General features: G+C 37.5%; 1 protein-coding gene across 4 annotated transcripts in view; it reads left to right on the top strand.

The window, feature by feature from the left end:
* The window catches only part of LOC122556598 (core histone macro-H2A.1), a 42,373-nt gene extending 20,920 nt beyond the window's left edge, over positions 1–21,453 (top strand). For 3 of the 4 annotated variants that reach the window (XM_043703479.1, XM_043703480.1, XM_043703481.1), the window contains exons 5-9: positions 415–525; positions 7,733–7,832; positions 16,842–16,931; positions 18,248–18,422; positions 21,043–21,453. In XM_043703479.1, coding sequence (XP_043559414.1) covers positions 415–525; positions 7,733–7,832; positions 16,842–16,931; positions 18,248–18,422; positions 21,043–21,208 — 642 coding nt within the window. In that variant the 3' untranslated portion in view covers positions 21,209–21,453. Of the gene's footprint in view, positions 1–414; positions 526–7,732; positions 7,833–8,851; positions 8,943–16,841; positions 16,932–18,247; positions 18,423–21,042 lie in introns of all 4 variants that reach the window. The other variant, XM_043703482.1, reaches the window with a different exon arrangement.
* The last annotated feature ends 752 nt before the right edge of the window (positions 21,454–22,205 follow it).

The raw sequence follows: 22,205 nt of genomic DNA, 5'->3' as shown, positions 1-22,205 counted from the left end.
CTTTCCCAATTTGCATTTCAAGGGAATAGCAAATACTGTCTGTGGAAGTTGGATGTAATAACCAAATGCTTCCATGTCTTAGTAGTAGATATTGGAGGAGGAATAGCATATATTGAAATAAAACAGAACTTTTGCATCCCGTATATTGGAAATGGAGATCAGAGCTAAATGAAAGTGTATATTATTAGAGAATGTTTAATCCCTGGAAATTTCTGTTATCACAGATTGTTAGTAATATATTTGTGTAGCCATTCTTACAAGAACCAACAAAATTAGCAGAAAAACTGACTCTCTCATGGTCAATTCTCTGAAGTTAAGTGGCTAGACTGAGAATCTGAGGATAAAGAGATGTTCTGGGAACATATAAAACACACAACTCTAATATTTAAAATAAAAACAAATTTCTTACTGCAGAAGAAGCAAACAGAAGTCAGCAAAGCAGCATCTGCGGATAGCACTACTGAGGGAAATCCTGGGGACACGTTTACCATTCTTTCCACTAAAAGCCTGTTTCTTGGACAAAAGGTACTGATACTCTGTGACATGAAATGGCAAGGTTCTTAGTGGACTTTAATATTCCTGTCTTCATATTCACATATTTAATAGATATTTGGCATGAAAATGTTATGTTACAGATTAGACTAAATGCATGAATACTGCTTTCCATAACCTGATGCAGTTATGAATGTCATGCCAATATATTGCGAAATCTCTGGTACATAGAAGTCACTTAAAAGGGAAGTTAACAATATTGCTCCCCTTTTTGACACACTTACAATGTCATATATGTACAACAAAAATATTTGTTGTCAAAGCCTAGTGCTCCCATGATCTGGCAAAAACAAAGTATTCTTGTTAAGAACCGTTTAAACCAAAAGACTTCTAGCTGGAGGGAAGTGGCAGTTGCACTGGTTAGCTAATTTTCAATCCTTTTCCTGGCTGTACATTTTGTATATGGCACTTCAAATAAGATATCTTGATGTAAGAATATGAATTTGTGAGAAAAATATCTTGTAGGAGGAATACTTTGTCCACCATTAAATTTTTAAAAATTGTGGCCTTAAACTTTAATTGTCTTAAATAAGCATGCTCCAATACACAATACTGTGTCTATTACTTAATCTAAAGCCACTGCAGAGTGTCCTAGATTGATACAGCAAAAATTGGGCTGTTTGGCTCATTGTGTCTGTGTCAGATCTGTTTGAGCTATCCAAGTGGACCTATTCCTGTGCTCTTTGCCCAAAATCCCCTAAATTATCTCCTGTGAAATACTTAACAATTCATCTCTGGAAGTTACGATTGCATTTGTTTCCACCGCCCTTTCCTAATACTAAATTGGCAGAATATTGGTGTCAATTAATATTAATCCCAATGATACCACCAACAATAGTACTTAAATGGGTCCTTTTCTCTGATCAGTTTAGCACATTTTGGACCAGAATTAAGGCTATTTGCCACATTTCTTCCACCCGCTGAGCATTTATTGCTTATTTTTGTCTATGATAGGATTGATATACAAACATACAGATAGAATCACAACATTCTATGCCGTAAAAATAAAAACCTTGTGCATAAAAAGGTGGCTGGAGATGTTAAGTCTTCAGTCAAATTGAAGTGTTTAACTGTGAACAAATGACAGCAATCTGTGTTTTGATTGATTGCATTGATTAAAAAAGTTAATAGATTTCTGGAAGAATGTTTGTTTTATTACACTTGGGGAAGTGAATTGCACTGGTTGCTCTGTTTAGCAACATTCTAAGTACACTCTTTGTTACTGTCACTTGAGCGTAGAGCATCCACACTGACATTCCTAATGCAGTAATGAGAGAATGCTATCTTTCAAATGACATCTTAAGCCATTTACTAACATTGCCGAGTCTGCTTGCTCAGCTCAATGGCTAAGGACCCATGGCAACATTCGAAAAGGAGTAGTGTACTGATCAATATTTATCCTTCAGTAACGCAGCTGCAATGTGTAAATTGGTAAATATCACATTGCTGTTTGTGGGAGCTTGCTGTGTGTAAATTTGCTATCCTATTTCCTACAATACATCAATGAATAAACTTCAAAAGTACTTGATTGACTGTAGAGTACTTTGGAATATCTTAAAGTCCTGAAAGGTGCTCCATAAAATCATGCCTTTTTTATATGCGTAGCAACCAGAGCAATTCTTCTCAAAACCTAAAGCATTGTTCCTATTGATGATGGCTCAGCTATTCTGATACTCCTATATTGCGTCCTCCACCTTTCCTGATGTGTACATGTTGTATGTAGAATCTTATAGAACCATTTGGTTCAGAAAAAAAAAGAAATGTGTTGTGCCTATGCTATCGCTTTGCCAGACCAGTCTGAAATTGGTTCCACTGCTTTGCATTGTTTCTATGGCCATATATCTTTTGATTTTTCTTTTCTCTACTTGGCAACATACTCTATACTCCAACAACTTGTGGCATAATTGCACAAATCAATTTCTTTATATACTAACCATTTTACCTGTGATTGAGAAAATCTTTGTGTTCAAGTCCCACTCCAGATGAGCTCTTGCCAATGTGCTGCACAGTCTGAGCAGTTAAACAGAGGGTCTGTCTGTGAACAGTTGTGAAGGATTGCACAGATCTTTTAAAAAAAAAAGTTTAATTTTGGGAAACATGAAATTTCCTGTCTCTTTTCTAAAATCTAGTATTGTTCCTCAACAAACATTTTAAAAAGACTATCTGGTCATGTATCCCACTGCAGTTTGCCTGACCTCGTAATCTGTAATTTAGCTTTCAGTTTTTCAGCATACCAGCATTCAGAGTTTGGTTAGTTCATTTGGCTGAATGGCTGGAGTGTGATGGAGCATAAAGACAACAGCACTAGTTCAATTCCTATACATCCCAGCTGTTGTATTTCATTGACGCACCGCCTCCACACATTTAATAATGATTGGTCATGTATAGCTTCAGGGTAATCACTCCACAATGGACTTCTCCTAAATTTTCCAAAACTTCCTTGCCTATTGCACCTTACTTACCTGATAGAGAGAACCATGGAGCCATCAAGCTGAGATTTATTGCATCTTTGCAGCACCTAAGGGGTGGAAATCCAACTCTTCACTAAAGCATCATATTATGGCTGTGGAGCCGACTTGTTCTGAGTCCATTGGTTGGTTACTGATTTTTCATCCAGGATAGACAAGCTGTTCATGTCCCCATAATTTCAGTAATGTCAGATCTTCCCTCAACAAGATAGTTTTCCATCACTGCTGACATCCTAGTGAGCTACTCATGCAGGAACATTGCATTGAGTAATTGTTATGATCCCAGTAGGGGAGCTATAATCCAAAATTAGTAAATAGCCCCCAATTAAAAAAATTAGAAACCAGATTTTACCATGTGATAACTTTTACTTTAACATGAATCTCAGAAACAATTTGAATTAACATGCCAATTATGGTAGATATGAGCTTTAGCTTGCACATGGGATAGCAAATACAACAAAGACTATTCATGAGATTACAGGCATTCAGATTTATACTCTCTCAAATGTTGCATGACGTGCAATTTCAGTATTTCCAACTCTGGTAGGTGAGATATCTTATTTTTCTCACCCAGATTATGATGTGGTTGAGTCACCTTGAGGCAAGAGAGGAAATATTAAGTGTGCTGGCAATAATTTTCAATTCCTTCCTGGCCACAGGAGAGGACTGTGGGACAGCCAATGTAACATTATTATTCAGAAGGGGACAAGGGATAAGGCTGGAAACTATAGGCCAACCAATCTAACCTTGGTGGTGGGGGAGCTATTGGAAGGAATTCTGAGAGACAGAATTAAGAATAGTCAAGCATGGTTTTGTTTTGGGGAGGTTATGTTCAGTCAACTTGGTTGGATTTTTTAAAGATGTGTCAAGGTATGAAGTTGATTAGATTAGATTACCTAACACTATGGGCAATTTAGCATGGCCAGTTTACCTAACTTGCACATTTTTAGACTGTGGGAGGAAACCTACGTAGACATGGGGAGAATGTGCAAACTCTACACAGTCAGTCGCCTGAGGCAGGGATTGAACCCGGGTCTCTGGTGCTGTGAGACAGCAGTGCTAACAGCATTGCCCACGGCAATGCATTCAACTTGGCCCACTTGGAATTCAGAAAGGATTTTGATAAGATCCTGCATGGGAATCTGATAACAAAGGTAAGAGCCCATGGAATCCAAAGAAATTTAGCGAATTGGCTGGATGGCGGGAAGCAGAGAGTGATGGTCGAGAGGTGTTTTGTGACTGGACGCCTGTCGAGTGGGATTCTGTGGTGATCCATTTTAGGACCCTTGCTATTTGTGGTAAAACAATATATATAATGATTTAAACCTGAATGTAGGAGGGTTGATCAATAAGTTTATGGATTATACAAAAATTGGTGGTGTGGTAAATAGTGAGGAGGATAGCCTTCGATTACGGGAGGATGTACTTTTGCTGATCAGTAGCAAATGGAATTCAGTCTGGGTAAATTTGTGGTGATGTATTTGGGAAGGAGAAACAATACGTGATGAATGGTAAGATCCTGAGAAGCAGTAAAGTTCAGAGAAACCTTGATATAAATATTCACCAGCCACTTAAGGTAACAGGACAGGTGGATAAAGTGGTAAAGAAGGCATGTGGGATAGTGTCTTTGAGTCAAGGCATAGAGTTTAAGAGCAGGGCAGTTATACAATATAAAAAGTTGTCTATGACCACAGCTAGAATATTTTATACAGTTCTTGAATTTGCATAATAGGAGGGATGTGATTGCGCTGGAAAGGGTACAGAGGAGGTTTACCAAGAAAGTGTTTGGGCTGGAGAGTTTAAATTATGAACAGAGATTTGACAGACTGAGGTTGTTTTCCTTGGAACAGGGTAGAATAAGGAGAGACATGATGATTGAGATGTATAAATTTGAGGAGCATAGATAGGGTAGACAGGGTGAAACTTTTCCCCTCGGTTGTGCAATCAATTACTAGGTGCTTAGATTTGAGGCAGAAGGCTTAGAGAGAATGTGGAAAGCTTTTTTTTTAACTCACAGGATGATGGGAATTTGAAACCCACTGTCTGCAAGGCATTAGAGGCATAAACACTCTTAATACTTAAGAGGTGCTTGGATGTAGATTTAAATTGCCAAGGCAAACAAGTCTATTGGCCAAATGCTGGAAAATGGGATTAGAGTAGGTGGTTGTTTTTGTGGACCTTTTTGTGGACCTTTGGGACTAAACTATGATCTACAGCAATGACTGCATGTCTCCTGAGTCGCCCAGAGACTATTGGTACTAAACCACATCTCAGCATACCTCTCTTAGTGAGGTTCATGACAGTATTGATGGCATAGATTCCTCAAATGCTTCTTTAGCTGACTCCTTTTAATAAACCTTATTCAATTTTTGTGTCAGTTCTAGCAAAACAAGCATAGAATCGTCCAATTCACAATCTGGACTTTATCCATGTGTTGAGCATTTTAAACTTTTTTTATCCATGAAGTACCTTGCAAATATGCTTTTCCTTTTTCTGCCCCTGTTGCAGCTGGTTTACACTGCCCTACACTATATAGATCTTAACATACATCACGTTAGTACTGTCTCCAGATGAAGGGCTGTCAGATCCCATGGACCAGTATTTCTTTTCATCCAAGAAAATTACTGCTGATCCTTTTGCAATTGATGAAAATAATTAGAAGTCCCTTTCTAATATTTTTAACTAACATTACAGATTCACTTGACATTTTAAAGAAATTACTAATTCTCCTTTCCGAATTATTTCTAAGTCAAAGGTCAAGTAATGAATTCAATCTTGTTGGACTCTTCAAGTTTTCCTGAGGTGGCTGCATTTATCATTTTAAAAAGTACCCTTCCATGTAGTTTAACTGAAAATAAAAGAAACTTTGGGTGGATTATCTTTTAACAACCAAAGCAAAATATTTTAATGTTTTTCACTGAACAGGATGATTAATGTATTTTGATTGTAATAATGATTCCAAATGTGGAGTGAAAGGTTTACTTATGTAAAGATAACTCTCAGACTTTTAAAAAATTTTTAGTTGTTTTTTTAATTGACCTGTTCACTTCTAGGGCAGGTGAGGCTTGAACCCAGGGCTTCAATAAATTACTGAGATTTGATGTTTGAATAGCTACTGCACATTAGCCATATAGGTTTTTCCATAGGTTTTCAATCATACAGCTAATAAGTTGTTTGGTTCAGTTTGATAAGTCAATTGTGCTATGAGTGGAAAACTCTAGATTTAGAACCTTGTATGTAATTAGGAAGTAGCATTCTGTTTTCTTTTAAATTTCTTTTTGAATAGAACTTCTCTTTTCCCAGGCCTTGTATTTCAAATGATTGAAACTCCAGTTGTGTCCCTTACTAGTGTTGCTCTACACCAGAGCTAGGAAGCATCATTTTTCTTTCATTTCTTCCTTCTGTATTCAGAAGTTAAATTTACCTTGAGCACTAAGCAAGAAGTGTTGAAGCGTCCTCCATCAATATATTAGTACCAGATCTGCTCTGATGTTCTGTTCTGTAGATTCCATTTCTCACCCAGCTTTTACGTTTGCCTTTTCCCTTATTTGTGTGAACATGACTGCACCAACATAATGTAAATATTACAAGACAATTATTTCTGGAAAGTTTACAATTTAGGTCACGTTCACACAACATATATTTATTATTTAGTCCTGTCTCCAGCTGATTCTCCCTACCTGGTACTTAACTCCCTGTTGCTATTGTTTGTCCACTTCTCCCTGTTCTACAGTTTCCTTCTCGCACAGTTGGCTCCCCACAATTGATTTTATGTGTCGTGTCAATTCACTCTCTTTGCCTCTTAAGTAACCAGTTTATAACAGTTTTGACTGCTTGCCACGTGTCTGTCCCCCTGTCCTGTCTGCTTAAACAAATTTTAACCTTGCTTGCAATAGTTTTTGTCGGGCAATGAAATCCTGTATTTTCCTCTCTTGTTGGCTTTTCCTTGCCCTCCTAACGAGAACAGGACCAGTGGGTAATCATGGAAACAAACCTCGTGAGAGTGATCATTGCAGTGAAAGCTAGCACCAGGACAGATTGAGGTGGACAATCATGGGAGAGGCCACATTTAATGGTCAGAATAGGATAATTGTTCCATCAAACATTGAGTCCAACACTCAGTAATGATGTATCCTTGGGTGTTTCAGCACAGCATTGTCGCAGAGATCATGAATTCAGAGCAGGAGTATTGAAGTTGCCTTCTGCCTCTCTATAACAGCCAAGAGTTGAACATGTGACATACTGTGCTATCTAGTTATATAGTCAGAAAAAGTTCCTTTTCCCAAGGACTACCGAATTGAAACCACGTATGCTACTTTAAAAAAAGACTTAAATTTTATATTTGTAACAGTATAATAGAATTTAACTAAAACTACCCATAATTTAGGAAGAAACTAACTGTTAAAGGCTGCATATGACTAAGAAGTACCAAATGAAATCTCTGAATTAGGATATAAATTTCCCCGGTTTCACTTAGGCTAGAGACCCCAAGTTCAAAACCAACTAAGGAGAGCCACTACCATGTGTTGAATTATACCACAGTGTAGGAATGAATGTCCTTTGTAATGGAGGACAAGGGAGAAAATTGGCGAAAGATAAAAAATGTTTCCACAGAGCTTGCTGTCCTTTATCCTCTGTTGCTGTGATTTGTTTCTCCCCTTTGTTTTTTTCCTTCTACCCTGTTACTTCTGTATCAATGCTTTTCCTTGCAGTTGCACCTCATTCACAGTGAACTCAGTAACATAGCGAGCTTCGAGGTGGAGGCCATTATCAATCCTACCAGTGCTGACATTGAGCTTAAAGATGACCTAGGTAAATAAAATGTGACATTGCAGGTAACGTTGGCTGAGAGCATTATGGAATTTGAAATGAATAACTGATTCTGGGCTAAATGTGACAATAATTATTGTTTTCTTTCCTCACTGGGGATTTCTGGAAGTTGACAGTGAGTATTTTTCCATAATTCGCCACAGTTCACCGTTACCTGTTATTGTGGGTGGACTCCGCCATGCTTTAAAAGATCCTTCTCATTGTGCGAGCAAAGGATTTAAAAATATTCTGACTAAGTATTTTTAAACCATGCGATCAATAAAAATGTTTCCTATAAAGATTGCTGTCTTAAAACATTAAAATGTTTCACCAAAATATGTTCAGCTAATTGTTTTGCTTTGGCAACCCCAAATAGCCCTAGCCTTCTCTATCATTATGCTGTCCGTCATTGTTATTGCCCTAACAATGAGTTCCAATATGAATTTGAATGTTCTCAATCCCTTTTTTTTCCATGAAGAAATAAATCGAAGGCACTGTTTCAGGACAATCTGTTCACTTAAAATAAATTTCAAAGTGTACACAGATCAGATAAAAAAAAACACAATAAGCCACACCATTTTCAATGACAATTTTGCAAACCAATTTTAGGTTTGATCATTGCCCTTTACATCAAGCTCTACATGTTTGCCTCCCTTGTTTAATTGGAATAATAGATTAAAACAAAGGTATTAATAACTTTTGCTTGACCTGGGATGTAAGGATCTTTTGAAACATGGTTTTCCAAATTTAAAATAAAATTAATGATATGTTGATGATTTGGAGTAAGGAAAGCAGATTCAGACATTGAGACTGTGTTGGATCTGACTCAATTTCAAGGTCATTTCAGCTGATGGTCAAGTTAAGTTTTCGGTATGAAAGACCTTTGACTTGCCTGCTCCATCTGAATTTAAATTGTAGTTGTTCTTTGCAGGGGTCCCCTCTAAAAGATATGCCAATGTTCCGATCTGATCGTTTTCTTTCCATCGTGGTTGATGTTCTGTATGTTTGTTTGCCTGTTATAGTTACAAGTTGTACAGGCTGACATTGCAACAATTGACAGTGATGTTATCGTTCACCCTACGAACTCCGACCTCTACACTGGTGGGGAAGTAGGTAATGAAAAATTCTATGCCGTGAGTGCATGTCAATCAATGGCAAATTCTGCTCAGCTACTTAGATTAGTGCTTCATTCTTCCAGCAACATGTTGAGTTTAACTAATTGAAACATCTGATGCATTTGCAAATTTTTTTTTAAAGAGCAAATTCTTTTTTTGGTGATCAGAGTGTTAATAGATGGTGGGAAATGTTTGCAGCTCAGAGGTTTCTATACAGCTTAAGAAGGTGGAATGAGAGTTTGTCCTTTCTGCTGGCTCTAAAAGCCAACATGGAATTCGTTTGTGCACTTCCAAACCTATTGAGTCTTAGCCTGAATACACTCTACAATTTCAGGCTAATCTTTTTTTTTACACTCGTGAGTATTTAATTGGTTTCCTTTATTTTGATATTGGAATGTCTCACTTAAGTCAGACTAATCTTATTGGAGCAGACCTTGAGTTTCTTAGTCCACGTTGTAGCTGGAAGGATGAAGTGAGATATCAACTGAATCACAAACTAACTTTAATTTAATTCTTAAATAATGCACTGATAAAGACACTATTTGATATTGTTTCCACTGAGGGTTTAGGCCTCAGACGAAGCCCAAATAGCATCTTTACTCTCATTGCACTGAGTGGCTGTGGTTTTTCATGGGCAGTATAGCTAATGGTGGTGCATAGTGACCATAGCAACAAATTCTAGTCTCATTTGAAATTTACTCCTGCTGGATATATGTATTTAAGTTTTATGTTTGTCAGTTCTGGAAAAGGAACAGTTCCATTTCTTGTACACATTCCGGTATCAATGCTCCTCGATCAGATGTAACAAGGGTGAAATAGGCACACTTCTCAAGCAATGTCCTTCTACCAAAAACTCAGAGGAGCATGTTTTCTACACAGATGACATCCCTGAGTGAAAGTGAAAAACTCCAAGCTTTGGAATAAAAGTCTTGTGCTGTATGGACTCATCAGAACTTTGAAAAACAAGAAATGGCTGATCCCAGCAAGATGAGCGTTATGAAAAGGTGGTACTGGGCCTTCTTGAATCATCGCAATATATTTGGTAACATTCCTACAATGGTCTTGGGGAGAGATTTTCAGGATTTTGGCTTGCTGGTGTTGAATGATAAAATGGCTACGCTACAGAATCCTGTCTTAAAGCAGGCATCAAGTAGGCTTACACCAATGCATCAGTATTGTTCTCAATATCTCTTACAGCAACACTGAAACTTTATATGACAGGCATTAGCAGGTGTAGTAATAACATTGCACTGATGGTAAACTCTTCAACCTCAATTGGCTGAAGTCAAAAACCGAGATGACAACTGATTCTCTGACAGAACTTAGTACGCATCAGTCAGTGCTTACTCTGAAAAACTACAACAGCAACGGACTACTTGTGTGCATGGAGATACCAATCCACATCTAAATAAATCTAATCCACTGCCTTTAACTGTAATGTGAATGTTGCAAAATGTTCCTCAGTTCCCATATTTTGGAAATCATCTATCCAAAAAAGTTGACACTGATGTAAAATTATTCCATTGAATAACTCAGAGTAGGGTAAACTATACTCAATTTTCAAGAATCATGGTATCATACCCAATGCTAAACTCAAGGTATATTGGGCAGTGGTGCTCCTATATTTTGCTGCAGTGCTGAAGTTCCAAAAATATTTGGACACCACATCAAAATCCCAAAGCAACAATATTAATGCTTTCTTAAAAAGATCTTGTTAATCAAGTGGAAGAACAAAGTAACTAACATGATTATTCTCAAAGAAACACATGCCAAGTATAGAGGCCATGATAATCTCACACTACTTTAAGTTGGGTCACATTGACACATTTACACAGAATAAGAGCCTGTTCATGCAGCAGCCAAAGGAAACATTTCAAAGGCAATCTTAAAGCCTCCATTATGGTTCGCTCTACTAACATCGACAAATAGGAAACAGATGTCCAGTCGCAACCAAAATCACCTTCCGTTGTTGAAAATGGTGTGCAGACTTTCCAATCAACAAGAGCAGCTACTGAGAGAGAATGGTAAGTGTGAGAGGAAGATAAGACAGCTGTTTGAGCAAAGAACCCACCACCACCTCTATCAGCTGCCACCAAAAGTCCGTACTGAGAGAGAAACTGCAAGGTTGCGATAGAGTTTGTGAGCTGTCTCTGAATCTAAAGCAAATATCGATTTTTCACTTCTGGATTAACCCCATCACAGGGGATTGCTAACTTTCGATGAGAAGACCAATAAAGAAGGAGACTGTGGCGAATGAAATGGAGATGGTTCATGCAACCATCAAAGGACCAGTAATTATTAGTGTCTTGGAATTTTTCCAGAAATAGATAGCACATCTGCCCATGTAAAAATAGACATAACTTCAGTTTATTTCTTCTATTTTTCACCACACCATGATGAAAACTGTTGAAAGTTGTCTTTTTGGATAATGACCTTCCACCTTAGAGAGATTTTCTCCTTTGATACTCTTGTTTGAAATTTACAGAGAGAGGGCAAATACTCAGGTGACTTACTTTTAGTCTTTCCTTGAAGTTGGTGCAAGAGCATTCTCGAATGAATTATTTACCTCCCTTCTACGGATGAGCCTCTATCTAATGTCCAGTCGGAATTTCACCAAATCTTCAAAGAAAAAGATTGAAGGTTTAGCTTATAAAGCATTTTGGGTATCATTAAGAATGCAACTAATCCTTCCAAGAGCAAGGTGGGGCTTAAGTACCTGAGCCACATTTTTAAAGGTTTGCATTGTGAATGTGGCACTGGAAATATTCCTAACGTCATTGCAAAATCACCATTTCATTTTTTATTCCGCAAAGGACTGCGGATTCAATTGTTATTTTTAGAAGATAGTTTTGAAGAATAAAGCTTTAAAAGACTCTGCAGGGAAAAATGTCAGGGATTGATGCTACCCTTGTTAGCATTGCAAAAGCACAATTTAAAAAACAAAACAGTCCTGATCATGGATGCAACATGTCACTTCATGATTAAACTTATTAAAATTAAGTTCCTATTTCATCTGACAAATATACTCATTAAATATGGTCACACTGCAAAGCTGTGTTTTTAATTTGCTTTCTCTGCTTCTAACAGAAAAGCAAGTAACACAGAACCTCTGAGCACTTCAAACTTGTTCTAAAATTTGCTGGGGGCTCATGATAATACAACTTTGGAAGCTATTTAATTCTTTCCCTGGGAAGTTATGTTCAGGTTCATTTTTGATGTTGAAACTTGAAGCTTTTTCAACATTTTAAACTACTCTGAATTTAAAACGTATTTCATCTTAATGGAAGATAATGCTTCTTTGCTTCTTGACAACAATTAGAGGTGCTCAGGGGTAGCCATCAGCTTATGGCTACACATGTAACTTACAGTAGCAAGTGGGTTCCTTGTTAAAAAATCACTGAAAAGTTCTGAAACTATTGATGTTGCATCATCCTGAAGATAGCAACCTCTTCACTGATCATATTGCAACTGAATGTGTGTGACAAATAAAAATCAGTCTGTGTAATCATCAGTAAGATTATCCATTTACTGGAGAGGGGTCATAGTTGAAAATGTGAAAACAAATCCTGGATGAATTTTCTTTTTCTTTGTCTAAGTTTTAAAAATTTTGTACCAGCAGGTTAGAAAGCAGCAACTTTAAATTTGTTCTGGCTGCTACTTATGAAACGTACATCTAATATTGAGATGTATTATAATGAAAGAGTTAGAATTTAAACAGTAGTTATATTTTTATGTTGTGCTAAATTGGCCTCAATTGCCTTAGAATGTTAAAGTTGATTATTATGATTCTGATGTTTTCTTAGCCCCTTACGTTCCACACAGTTTTCATAGTTTGATGTCCCAGAGAGAGGATTTCTCTTTGCTTACCTTACTGCTAACAAAGGAGATTTGAATTAACCATGGTTGTACTGTACATTCAGTCCATGAAAAACATCCTCGGAGTTTGAACAGAAACTTAACTGGTCTAGCCATGTCAATACTCTGGCTACAAGAGAAGATCAGAGGATATGAGCTCTAGGAAAAGAAACTCTCCTCCAGGCTTCCAAAAGCCTATCCACCACTGACAAGATACAAGCCAAGTGCGTAATGGAACACACTCAACCTGCTTGAATGACTGCATCTCAAATGACACTCAAGAATATAAACACCATCAAAGATAAAGCAACTTGCTTGATCAGCATCCCATCCATTGTCTTGAACATTAATTCCCTCCACCATTGACACACACTGTACAATATGCAAGGCAGACTCAACAAAGTCTCTTCTACAGTGGCCTCAATACCTATTAGGACAAGGGCAGCAAAAGCATAGGAATACCACCATTTGGAAGTTGGCCACCATGCCATGTGCTATCCTGAGTTGGAACCATATCATTGTTTTTTGACATTCATCAAGTCAAAATTCTGGACATCTATTTCCGATAACACTTGGTGTTCCTGCGCCAGAAGGACCACAACAGTCAAGAAGGTGGTTCACCACCACCTTTTCAAGGACAATTAAGGATAAATAAGTGCTTGTTTTCCAAGCTTGCTCACATCCCATTGAAGAATTTTAAAAACTCTTATCATTCCTCTTTGTTAACTTATCATAAACCTCAAGGAAGTTAGTTAAATGTGATTTTCCCTGAACAGTTCCTTGATACTTTATTCATCCACATTTATCAATTTGAATCTTAATATTGTCCCGACCTGTAATTTCTAAAAGCAAATACCTCCCTACTTGTGTATTGCATTCCCTTTGAAGTAATCGCCAACATTCCATTTGCCTTTCCTAGTAGCTGCGGAACTTGGATGGTAGGTTTTTGTGATTCATGCACAAGACTCCAAAATCTACCTGGTCTGCAGTCTTTCTTCATTTAAGTAATTTTCATTCTTCCTGCCAAAGTCGATGACTTCACATTTCTCATATTATATTCCATCTGCCAAGTTTTTGCTGAATTGCATAGTCTGTGTCCCTCTCCAGACACTTTGTGACACTCTCACCACTTGCTTTCCCATCTATGTTTATGTCATCTGCAAACTTAGTCCATTAATTTCCCAAATCCAAGTCATTAATTTGCTTTGTAAAGAACCGTGATCTCAACACTGATCCTTGTGGCAGACCGGTTTCCATCCAGAGAATGCCCTCCTTATCCCAACTCTCTGTCTTCTGTTAGTTAGCCAACCCCCTATCCATGTTATTAACTACCTGCTTTGCCATGGTCTCTTATTGAGTTGGCAGATGTGAGGTACCTTATGAGAAAACCTTCTGAAAATACAAGTATATTACATTCACTCCTTCCCTTTGTGAGGCCATGCTCACTTTCTTTGATCGTATTATGTATTTCTGAAAGCTCTCCTATAAATTCTTTACATTAGATCTAACATTTTCCTGTAAACAGATATGAAACTAACTGGTCCATGGTTACCTGTGCTTTTTGTCTCCCATTTTTAAATACAAGTATTATATTGACAGTTTTCCAATCCTGTGAGACCTTTCCAGTGTCTAAGAATTCCTGACAGAGCACTACCATTGCATCCAGCATAATAATTGTAGCTATTTTCATTAATATCGTAGGGTGCACCCCATCGGGTCCAGAGGACCTATCTGGCTTTAGTACCATTAATTTCCCTAACACTTTTTCTCTAGTCATAGTTATTGTATTTATTTCATCTGCTCCTTTTGTCCTTTGGTTATTTCCTAATTTTAGAATGCTATTACTTTGAAGACAAATGTGAAGTACTAGTTCAACTCCTCTGGATCCCCACTATTTCCCAGCATGATTTCCTTCGGAGCATGTGTTCACTTTGGCTTCACTCTGCTTTTTTATATATTTACAGTGCATGCATTTACATTGCAGTCCAGAACATTTCCTAATATGGACTTGCCTTCTTTGAACTGAATTATAGAAAAGGTGACAAAGTTGGTGCTGTAAAAGGTTTGGGAGGTAATTTCCAACCTGTGCTGGTGAAAACAAAAATGATTTTGAAGGTCGGTGCATGTTACAGATGTAATTCTATTTCCTCTTAATGAAAATGGAAACAGTTAAATTTTCTAAATATCCACCTAATCCAGAGTGACTGTTTTATCCTCCCAGTAATAAGTTTAAACATTACTTCTTTTATATAGATTTGCAAGGGTTAATATGAAGAGTACCAAAAGTACTATGACAATGTCATATGGACTTCTGGGCTAAACAACTGACACACTTCAAGGAGTGAGTCCTGACATCTTGTCTCTGCCACACTGTCTACCATATGGATATAACTCATTGCTGACATGCAAAAAGCTATTTCTACTTTATGACAATAGACTCTTCTAATTACATCTGGAGAACCACGACTGAAAAGTGTCAACAGATGTCCAATCTTTCAACATATCAGAGAAAAGAATTTGCCTGTTTCAACAGGAAAGATATCCTCGGCAAAGGAAATCCAAGAGATTAAAGGCTCTTCAGTTTAAAGGGATTTATATACCTTAGGCTACCAGGAATGGAATCAAAGGCAATGGTCTTCCATCCAGCAATTTATTCGACTTCCAAGTTGAAGTGAATACTTTCCCAGAGAATAGCGAAACCTCCAGATCACCTGAATCTGTTAAGGCAGAGGCTTGGGTCAGAGAGAATAAAAATGTGGCAAATGTAATGATATATGCAATTACATGATATTAATAGTGAAAACATGGTTGGAGATAGGTGTTGTATGTAAGTTATATGTAGGTCTAAAGGATTAATACTGAGCAGCGCCAAAAACACTGTCCACTATGATGGTGTCATGTGGGCTTGTAGGTAGAACAGCTCAGAATCCCAAAGGAGTAAGATCTAACATCTGGTCCTCCTCAATATCTTCATAACAATACCTATGACATTAATCTGTGAAAGTTGTGAAGACACAATTAACTATTTATTGTTAAGTATAAGAATCTTCCAGATACGTGTGGAAGTGGTTTTCCTCTAAAACACAAGACCAAGTTGGCCCTATAACTTCCTACACTTAAGGCAGATGGTGGCTGTGACCTTCTTCATGAGAAGCAGCTCACACAACATAATGAGCTGATTTACAGACAACATTGTGGACAGCAGTGTGGATTTGACTTGCCAGCTCATAGAGCATTTCTCAATGTGGACCTTTGAAATTGAGCCTTTTAAAGAAGTAGCACGGCTTTGGTATGGTGTAGAGTATCCTCTGCAGTTCCACTTTTTGAAAGGACAAAAAAAAGTTGCTTATTTTTTTAAAAATCTGCACATTGCAACTATCCTTTGCTGCATAATTTTAAGGAATTTTTACTTCAAATATTTCAGTATCCACCTGAAATTTGAAGTTATTTTCAGTTTTGTTTGAACTCTGACAAAACTAACTACTTGGGGATAGTTATCTACACAAATAGGTAGTGACTGATAGATTGCAACTTAACATGAATAAAAGTCCTGCGTAAAGGAATGAAAATGTACAAGATCCTATTATGGGCAAATCTTGAGAATTACTCTCTCAATTCAAGAGGTGCTCAGAAGTGAGGATTCCAAATGAATGAATTAATGCTGATCAGATGGTTAATCACCAAAGAGTGAGCCTTTTAACTTTGTTCAGGTTTTTAAAAATGGTATACTGGCATTTTATTTTCTACAGACATGCAATGATGTGATGTGTTGCATTAATTTTAATATTTATTTTGCATTAACTGCTACCAGCTCTATGTAGGAACTTGATGTCCCTCAATGCCTGATAGAATATGTTTATGGATTACTACCTGATAAATCTGTTTAAATTAAATCTCTGTGACATACCCTTAACTGGACTGACAAATTCTAGTGCATGCTTTGATTCCAAAACATTAAAATGCTTACAGTGCATAACCACAGTCTACTCTGTTCTGTTTCTACTCTAATACCATAATTGTAAATTTTAATTTCCACTTTTAGGAAGTGCTTTGGAGAAGAAGGGTGGCAAAGAGTTTACAGAGGCTGTAAATGAGCTGCGTAAGAAGAATGGTCCCTTGGATACAGCGGGAGGTATAATCAATTGATACTCTTTACAGAGCAAGTACACTTCTGTATAATTTAAAAGAGTGCATAGAATCAAGTTTCATTATGTATAAGAAATGCACCACTATGGGTGTAGTTTGTTTGCTTTGCTCAAATGCAGGTCCTTGGCTCATTATCTACTGATTGGCTCAAGCTGACCACTTGGCACTTTCTGGGAGTTGTGGTTTGCTATTGTCTTGCACTCTCAGGGACAGGGCAAAGGGCAGGTCCTTAGCTGAAGCAGGAATCAAACCCATACTTTTGGTGTTATTCTGAATTACACACGAGCTGTTGAGACCACTGAGATTGTCAAGGCAAAGTATAACCTTGATTGATCTATGACTGATGGCGATTTTTTTTTTGAGGGCAATGAAAGCCGAATAGGATTTTACAGTGTCAAAAAACAAAGCTGCATGTTTCTGGGCTTGTATGGGGCCATGCATGTCTGAGCTAACTGCTGAGAATGTGCAAGAGCAGCCCGTGATAGCATCTCCAATTCTCTGTTCTTCCTAGGCATTGATACTGCAAGGAGATGTTGGGATTGTGTTCTCAGCATTGTGGGGATCACAGTGATGCATACATAGTCAACTTTCCTAGGATATCACACATTGATTTTTACTCTGTTGTTCCAAAAACAATAATTTTTTTTCAATCATTCAGAGTTTACGATGATTTAATGGATTGGCGATAAATAATTCACATCATTTTGCACTTTTTCTCCTTTAGTATAAAAGTTCAATATTCACATACATTATTTTGATTTAGTTTGCATTTATGTACTTTGGCTTGGTGGGAGGGGTCCCTCATTTCAACTTCCTTCATGTTACTAATTCAGGCAGGAGTACACCAATGCCACTTTGTAAAGAGAAACCGTCTAAGTGACTTTTTGTCATGTGCAAGTCAAGATGGTGAAGTTGGCAAATATTTTGACTACTGGCTGAACCAAGTCCTACCCTTACTCATCCTCATCTTGTTTTCTGACATGGATGTATGATAGTAGTAAGGGATTTCAAGCTTCTCCAAATTGTTATGCTTCCTTTGAAGGCACTGAAGCTATTTGGTATGTCCTCACTGCTGCCTGACAGAAATCAGTTAACTCCATGCATGTAGGGATAGTATCAGAGATCTTCTGGTACTTGAAGATCACCAATCTGCTTCTATACACTTGGGTTGGTCCCGACAACTTTTCTTTCCTTGATCTTATGCTCTTCTACCAGGGCAGTCAGACTGAGAAAGAGGATATGCTGATTTGATTCAAAGTATGATACCTCTGATTAAATACATTCCATTGTCTTGTTTGCTAGCTGTGCTAAGCTCAGGTCATGGACTGCCAGCCAAGTTTGTTATCCATTGCAACAGCCCTGGTTGGGGATCAGACAAGTGTGAGGAGCTTCTGGAGAAAACAGTGAAGAACTGTCTGGCATTGGCAGATGAGAAGAAGCTGAAATCCATTGCCTTCCCTTCAATTGGTAGTGGCAGGTATGAAATATTGCTTCATCCTGCAAAGGGGAACTGTTTAAAAAGAGGCATTACTTCAAGTTGCTGAAATGCTATTGATTTACTGTACAAAATTGCTTTGTTAATGTTGGTATTTATCATGAGAATTCAAATACTGCTGAGATGCATATTTATTTGTTATTAATATAATAGGAAATGCAAATCTGCATGTGTCTAGTCATTTCTGACGCAACAATAGACTCATTTATTTGAGTCAAATATCTCTTGACTGAATGGTTAATGCAAATTTCTTGGACTGAGTAAACACTCTCAAAGGAATAAGCCATTAAAATATGATATTAATCAATATTGTATCCCAGGTAAACATTTTATACAGTCTTTTTTTTCTATTGATTGGGTGGGTATGCAAGGTGGGCAGCTGATTCACTACTGTCCATATTCACCACCACCACATGAGACTCTGTATCAGAACACCGCTCTTGATAAAATAATTCTTCTGGCTGTCCGTTTGTTCTTTAACGATTAGTAGAAACGTGGATGAGTTCCGTCATTACACCTCTTTCACAAAGATATTTTTCATGACACTTTAATAGTTTTCAGACCATCACATCTCCCTTACCTATTTCTACTCTAATAAATCGGGCCCAATTTTTCAAACATTTACATCTCCTTGTTCCTAATACCTTGGTGTTGTGGTTTGGTCAGAAGTCTACACAATACTTTGAAACTACTCAGACAAATGTACTGTCCAAATTAAACATCACTTCCTTATTTTCTATTTGGCAGCACTACGTATAAAACCTAGAGTTCCACTTGCAGATTTTTTATGGCTTTCTCTGCTTCTTGTCTCCACCTTTTTGAAATATTTACATCTCTGTACCTTTAAATCTCTCATTTTCTGCACTCAACTCCATGCCTTGAAGGTGAAATACAACCCATGCCAGCAGCATAAAAGGGTGTGTAACGATTCAGCGGTCTATTGTTTATTGCTACAGTTTTTATTTTCCATTTGAAATCTTGTAAAAGGAGATGGTGAAAAATTGGCTGCCATTTCATTACTTTTATGACCAAGTTTGGAGATGCAAACAAATTCCTGTTTTTCTCTCCCTGTGCTGAGCAATACTTCCTCAAAACTACTTGACCACATAGCTCTGGGAAGTTCTGCACACACTGATTGGCATACCAATTACATTGGTTTCTGCTCACAGAAGCTGCTGGCCTGTTAGGTCCATGGAGTGGAAAAGAAGTTACAGGCAACATTGCTGTTGAATTCATAGCAACGTAGTTTGAATTTAAAAGAGAAGTGATATTGACAATCCAGTATATAAATATTTCTGGGTGTGTACTACTTGATGTAAGAAATAAGCCAGCCAGGTTCATTAAGCTAACAAGTAAAGTGTCAGTTTTATTGCAAAAAGCCACTGAGGCAATGATGCAGAAAATAATAACAGAAGTTTCAATATGTGCAAAAATGTCCAACTGTCCACTCATACAAAACAACATGCATGCAAACCCCACCCCATCTCCCCCACAACCGTACAAACTGCAGAGTATCAGATCTCACAACTTGACCAAACATCAAGTCAAGTCAGAAAGAAATTTATTTGCAGATATTCCGGAGGCTCGTTTACAGCTGGGAGCCTCCTTTCCACAGTAGCTGCTTGGACTGGAGTTTCTTAAGGGAGTAGCCATTTTGAAGTAGTTATTCTCTTGGAGATGATGGTATTCTTTCAAGATTGTCCTTCGTAAACTCTCAATTTGTGTTAATGATGGATGGATTTCAAAGCACAAAGCAGCTCAGTTTTAATGTCACCCCACTGTCCTGTGGTAGTCTCTCTGGCTTAATTAAAAATCTAGCATTTTTTTAATACCCAAGAACTGAGTCATGTGACCTCTTTCTCGTACTACCTGCTCTCTGTACCTGTTCAATGGTTTATGTCCTTCACAAATGCAACATTTTAACTGCTCTAGGGTAGTGTCCTTTGCTTTGAAAATTGTCCTTTCAAAAAGTGCAGGTATATCTTCAGCCGATGACATGATAAATCAATATTTTGAATAATACATCTTTATAATACTACATAGTCAATTTGTACTCTTGGTGTAGATCAGTTTCATGTCCCCAGCTCGCTCCTTCACTTTTTTAGAGTGCTTCCATATTTGTCTTTTCCCCAAAGATCACTGTCTCTCTGTTGAATCATGCCACATCTGCTGTTTACTGTCCACTCCACTAAACTGTCTATGACCTCCTCTGTACTCAGCCTTGCTGTAAACTTCACTTCAAATTTTATATCATCAGAAAACTTTGGTGTAATTGTTCGTCTGACTTTATGCCCATATTTGTATCAAGTAATTTTCATCTCATAATGATTTACATACATCTGCATGTGCCAATTGTGAGATGACTAGTATGGACTGTGATGTTGAATTAAGACCTTTGAAATTTGCCTAATTACTCAGAAAAATGTCGAGAGTTTTAAAATAGAGCTTTATCACAGTTGATTCATTCCTGTGGGTTTTGTGAATGAGGCAAATTGTGTCTTGTGCAAGGAAGGGGCTCAGTGTGTCGAATGCCCAAAGACATTCCATGTACACATATTTATACAAATAGTATAGTGCTAACCAGTTTTTCATTTCTTTACAGAAATGGGTTTCCCAAGCAGAGTGCAGCACAGCTGATCCTGAAAGCCATTTCCAGCTACTTTGTTTCTACAATGTCATCCTCAATCAAAACTGTCTACTTTGTTCTTTTTGATAGTGAAAGTATAGGGATTTATGTCCAGGAGATGGCAAAGCTGGAGGCTAACTAAAGATGTCAACTCCACATGAAGAATTCCTTGACATTGTGATGCACCCCACTTTTTTTAGTAAAGTTATTAAAATGGCAAAGGGCGAGCAATTCAAAGGAATCTTTTACTTAGCATTTGTTTCTTAATTTTACAATGGCACTGACATTTGGCTTGAAAACGGATTATGCACTGTTATCAGAAAGTGACTAGAATTCATTGTAATTTAGTATATATTTTGTAGGTTTTAATTTGCATCAGAAAAAGTATTGCTCAGAGTCCAACGTTGCCAGTTTGGACATTTTTAAATCTCAACTGAGAGAGATGGGAGGTACATTTTGTAACTCTGTTGTGGTACATTGATGTGCACCGAGTAACTCAATGAAAACACATGGTGCTACAAAACTGTATTTTGTTTACATTACAGCTAATCACCACAAAATGGTTGTCAAAAGTTATGATAAAATGGAGTATGTCACTTGTTTATTAAATTGTTGGACTGTGGTGGCACATCTGTCTTTTACCTATTTGTTGTGGTGTTTTGTTTTCAATGAGTTATATTTAAAATAGACAGTAAAAGAACTGTGTGGATTGTCACAGGAGTACCTATCATGCAACATATTGGAAGTTCATATCTCTCTTTTTGCAAACTTGAAAAAATAATTTTGCCACTTGGCATGTGATGGACTGAAGTTATGCTGTAATGATGTGAAGGTCCTTTTTTCCCAACGTAAGTTTCCTGGGACAAAATAATTTAATCCTTTTTGAATAATTTAAGTGCAGAATTATGCAGTACTAACAAGTACTCCTCACCACCATGTCTAAAAGACGAAGTAAGTAATTTGTATAAAATTATTTAGCCACGTCTCTTGCCTGCAGCAACAGATTGGTACCATCTGTTGTGCCCAGAGGACCTGCTGGAGCTCCTTGGTGCCAGCAGGTCCTCTGGGCACAATGCTAGGGGCAGCAAGTGGAAGAAATGCAACCAGCTTTTTCAGAACATATCCATGGGCTATCATAA

The sequence above is a fragment of the Chiloscyllium plagiosum genome, chromosome 14, assembly GCF_004010195.1.
Source record: "Chiloscyllium plagiosum isolate BGI_BamShark_2017 chromosome 14, ASM401019v2, whole genome shotgun sequence".
NCBI classification, from domain to species: Eukaryota; Metazoa; Chordata; class Chondrichthyes; order Orectolobiformes; family Hemiscylliidae; genus Chiloscyllium; species Chiloscyllium plagiosum.
Note: the sequence above shows the minus strand (reverse complement) of the source record. Positions and strands in the feature narration are given on the sequence as shown.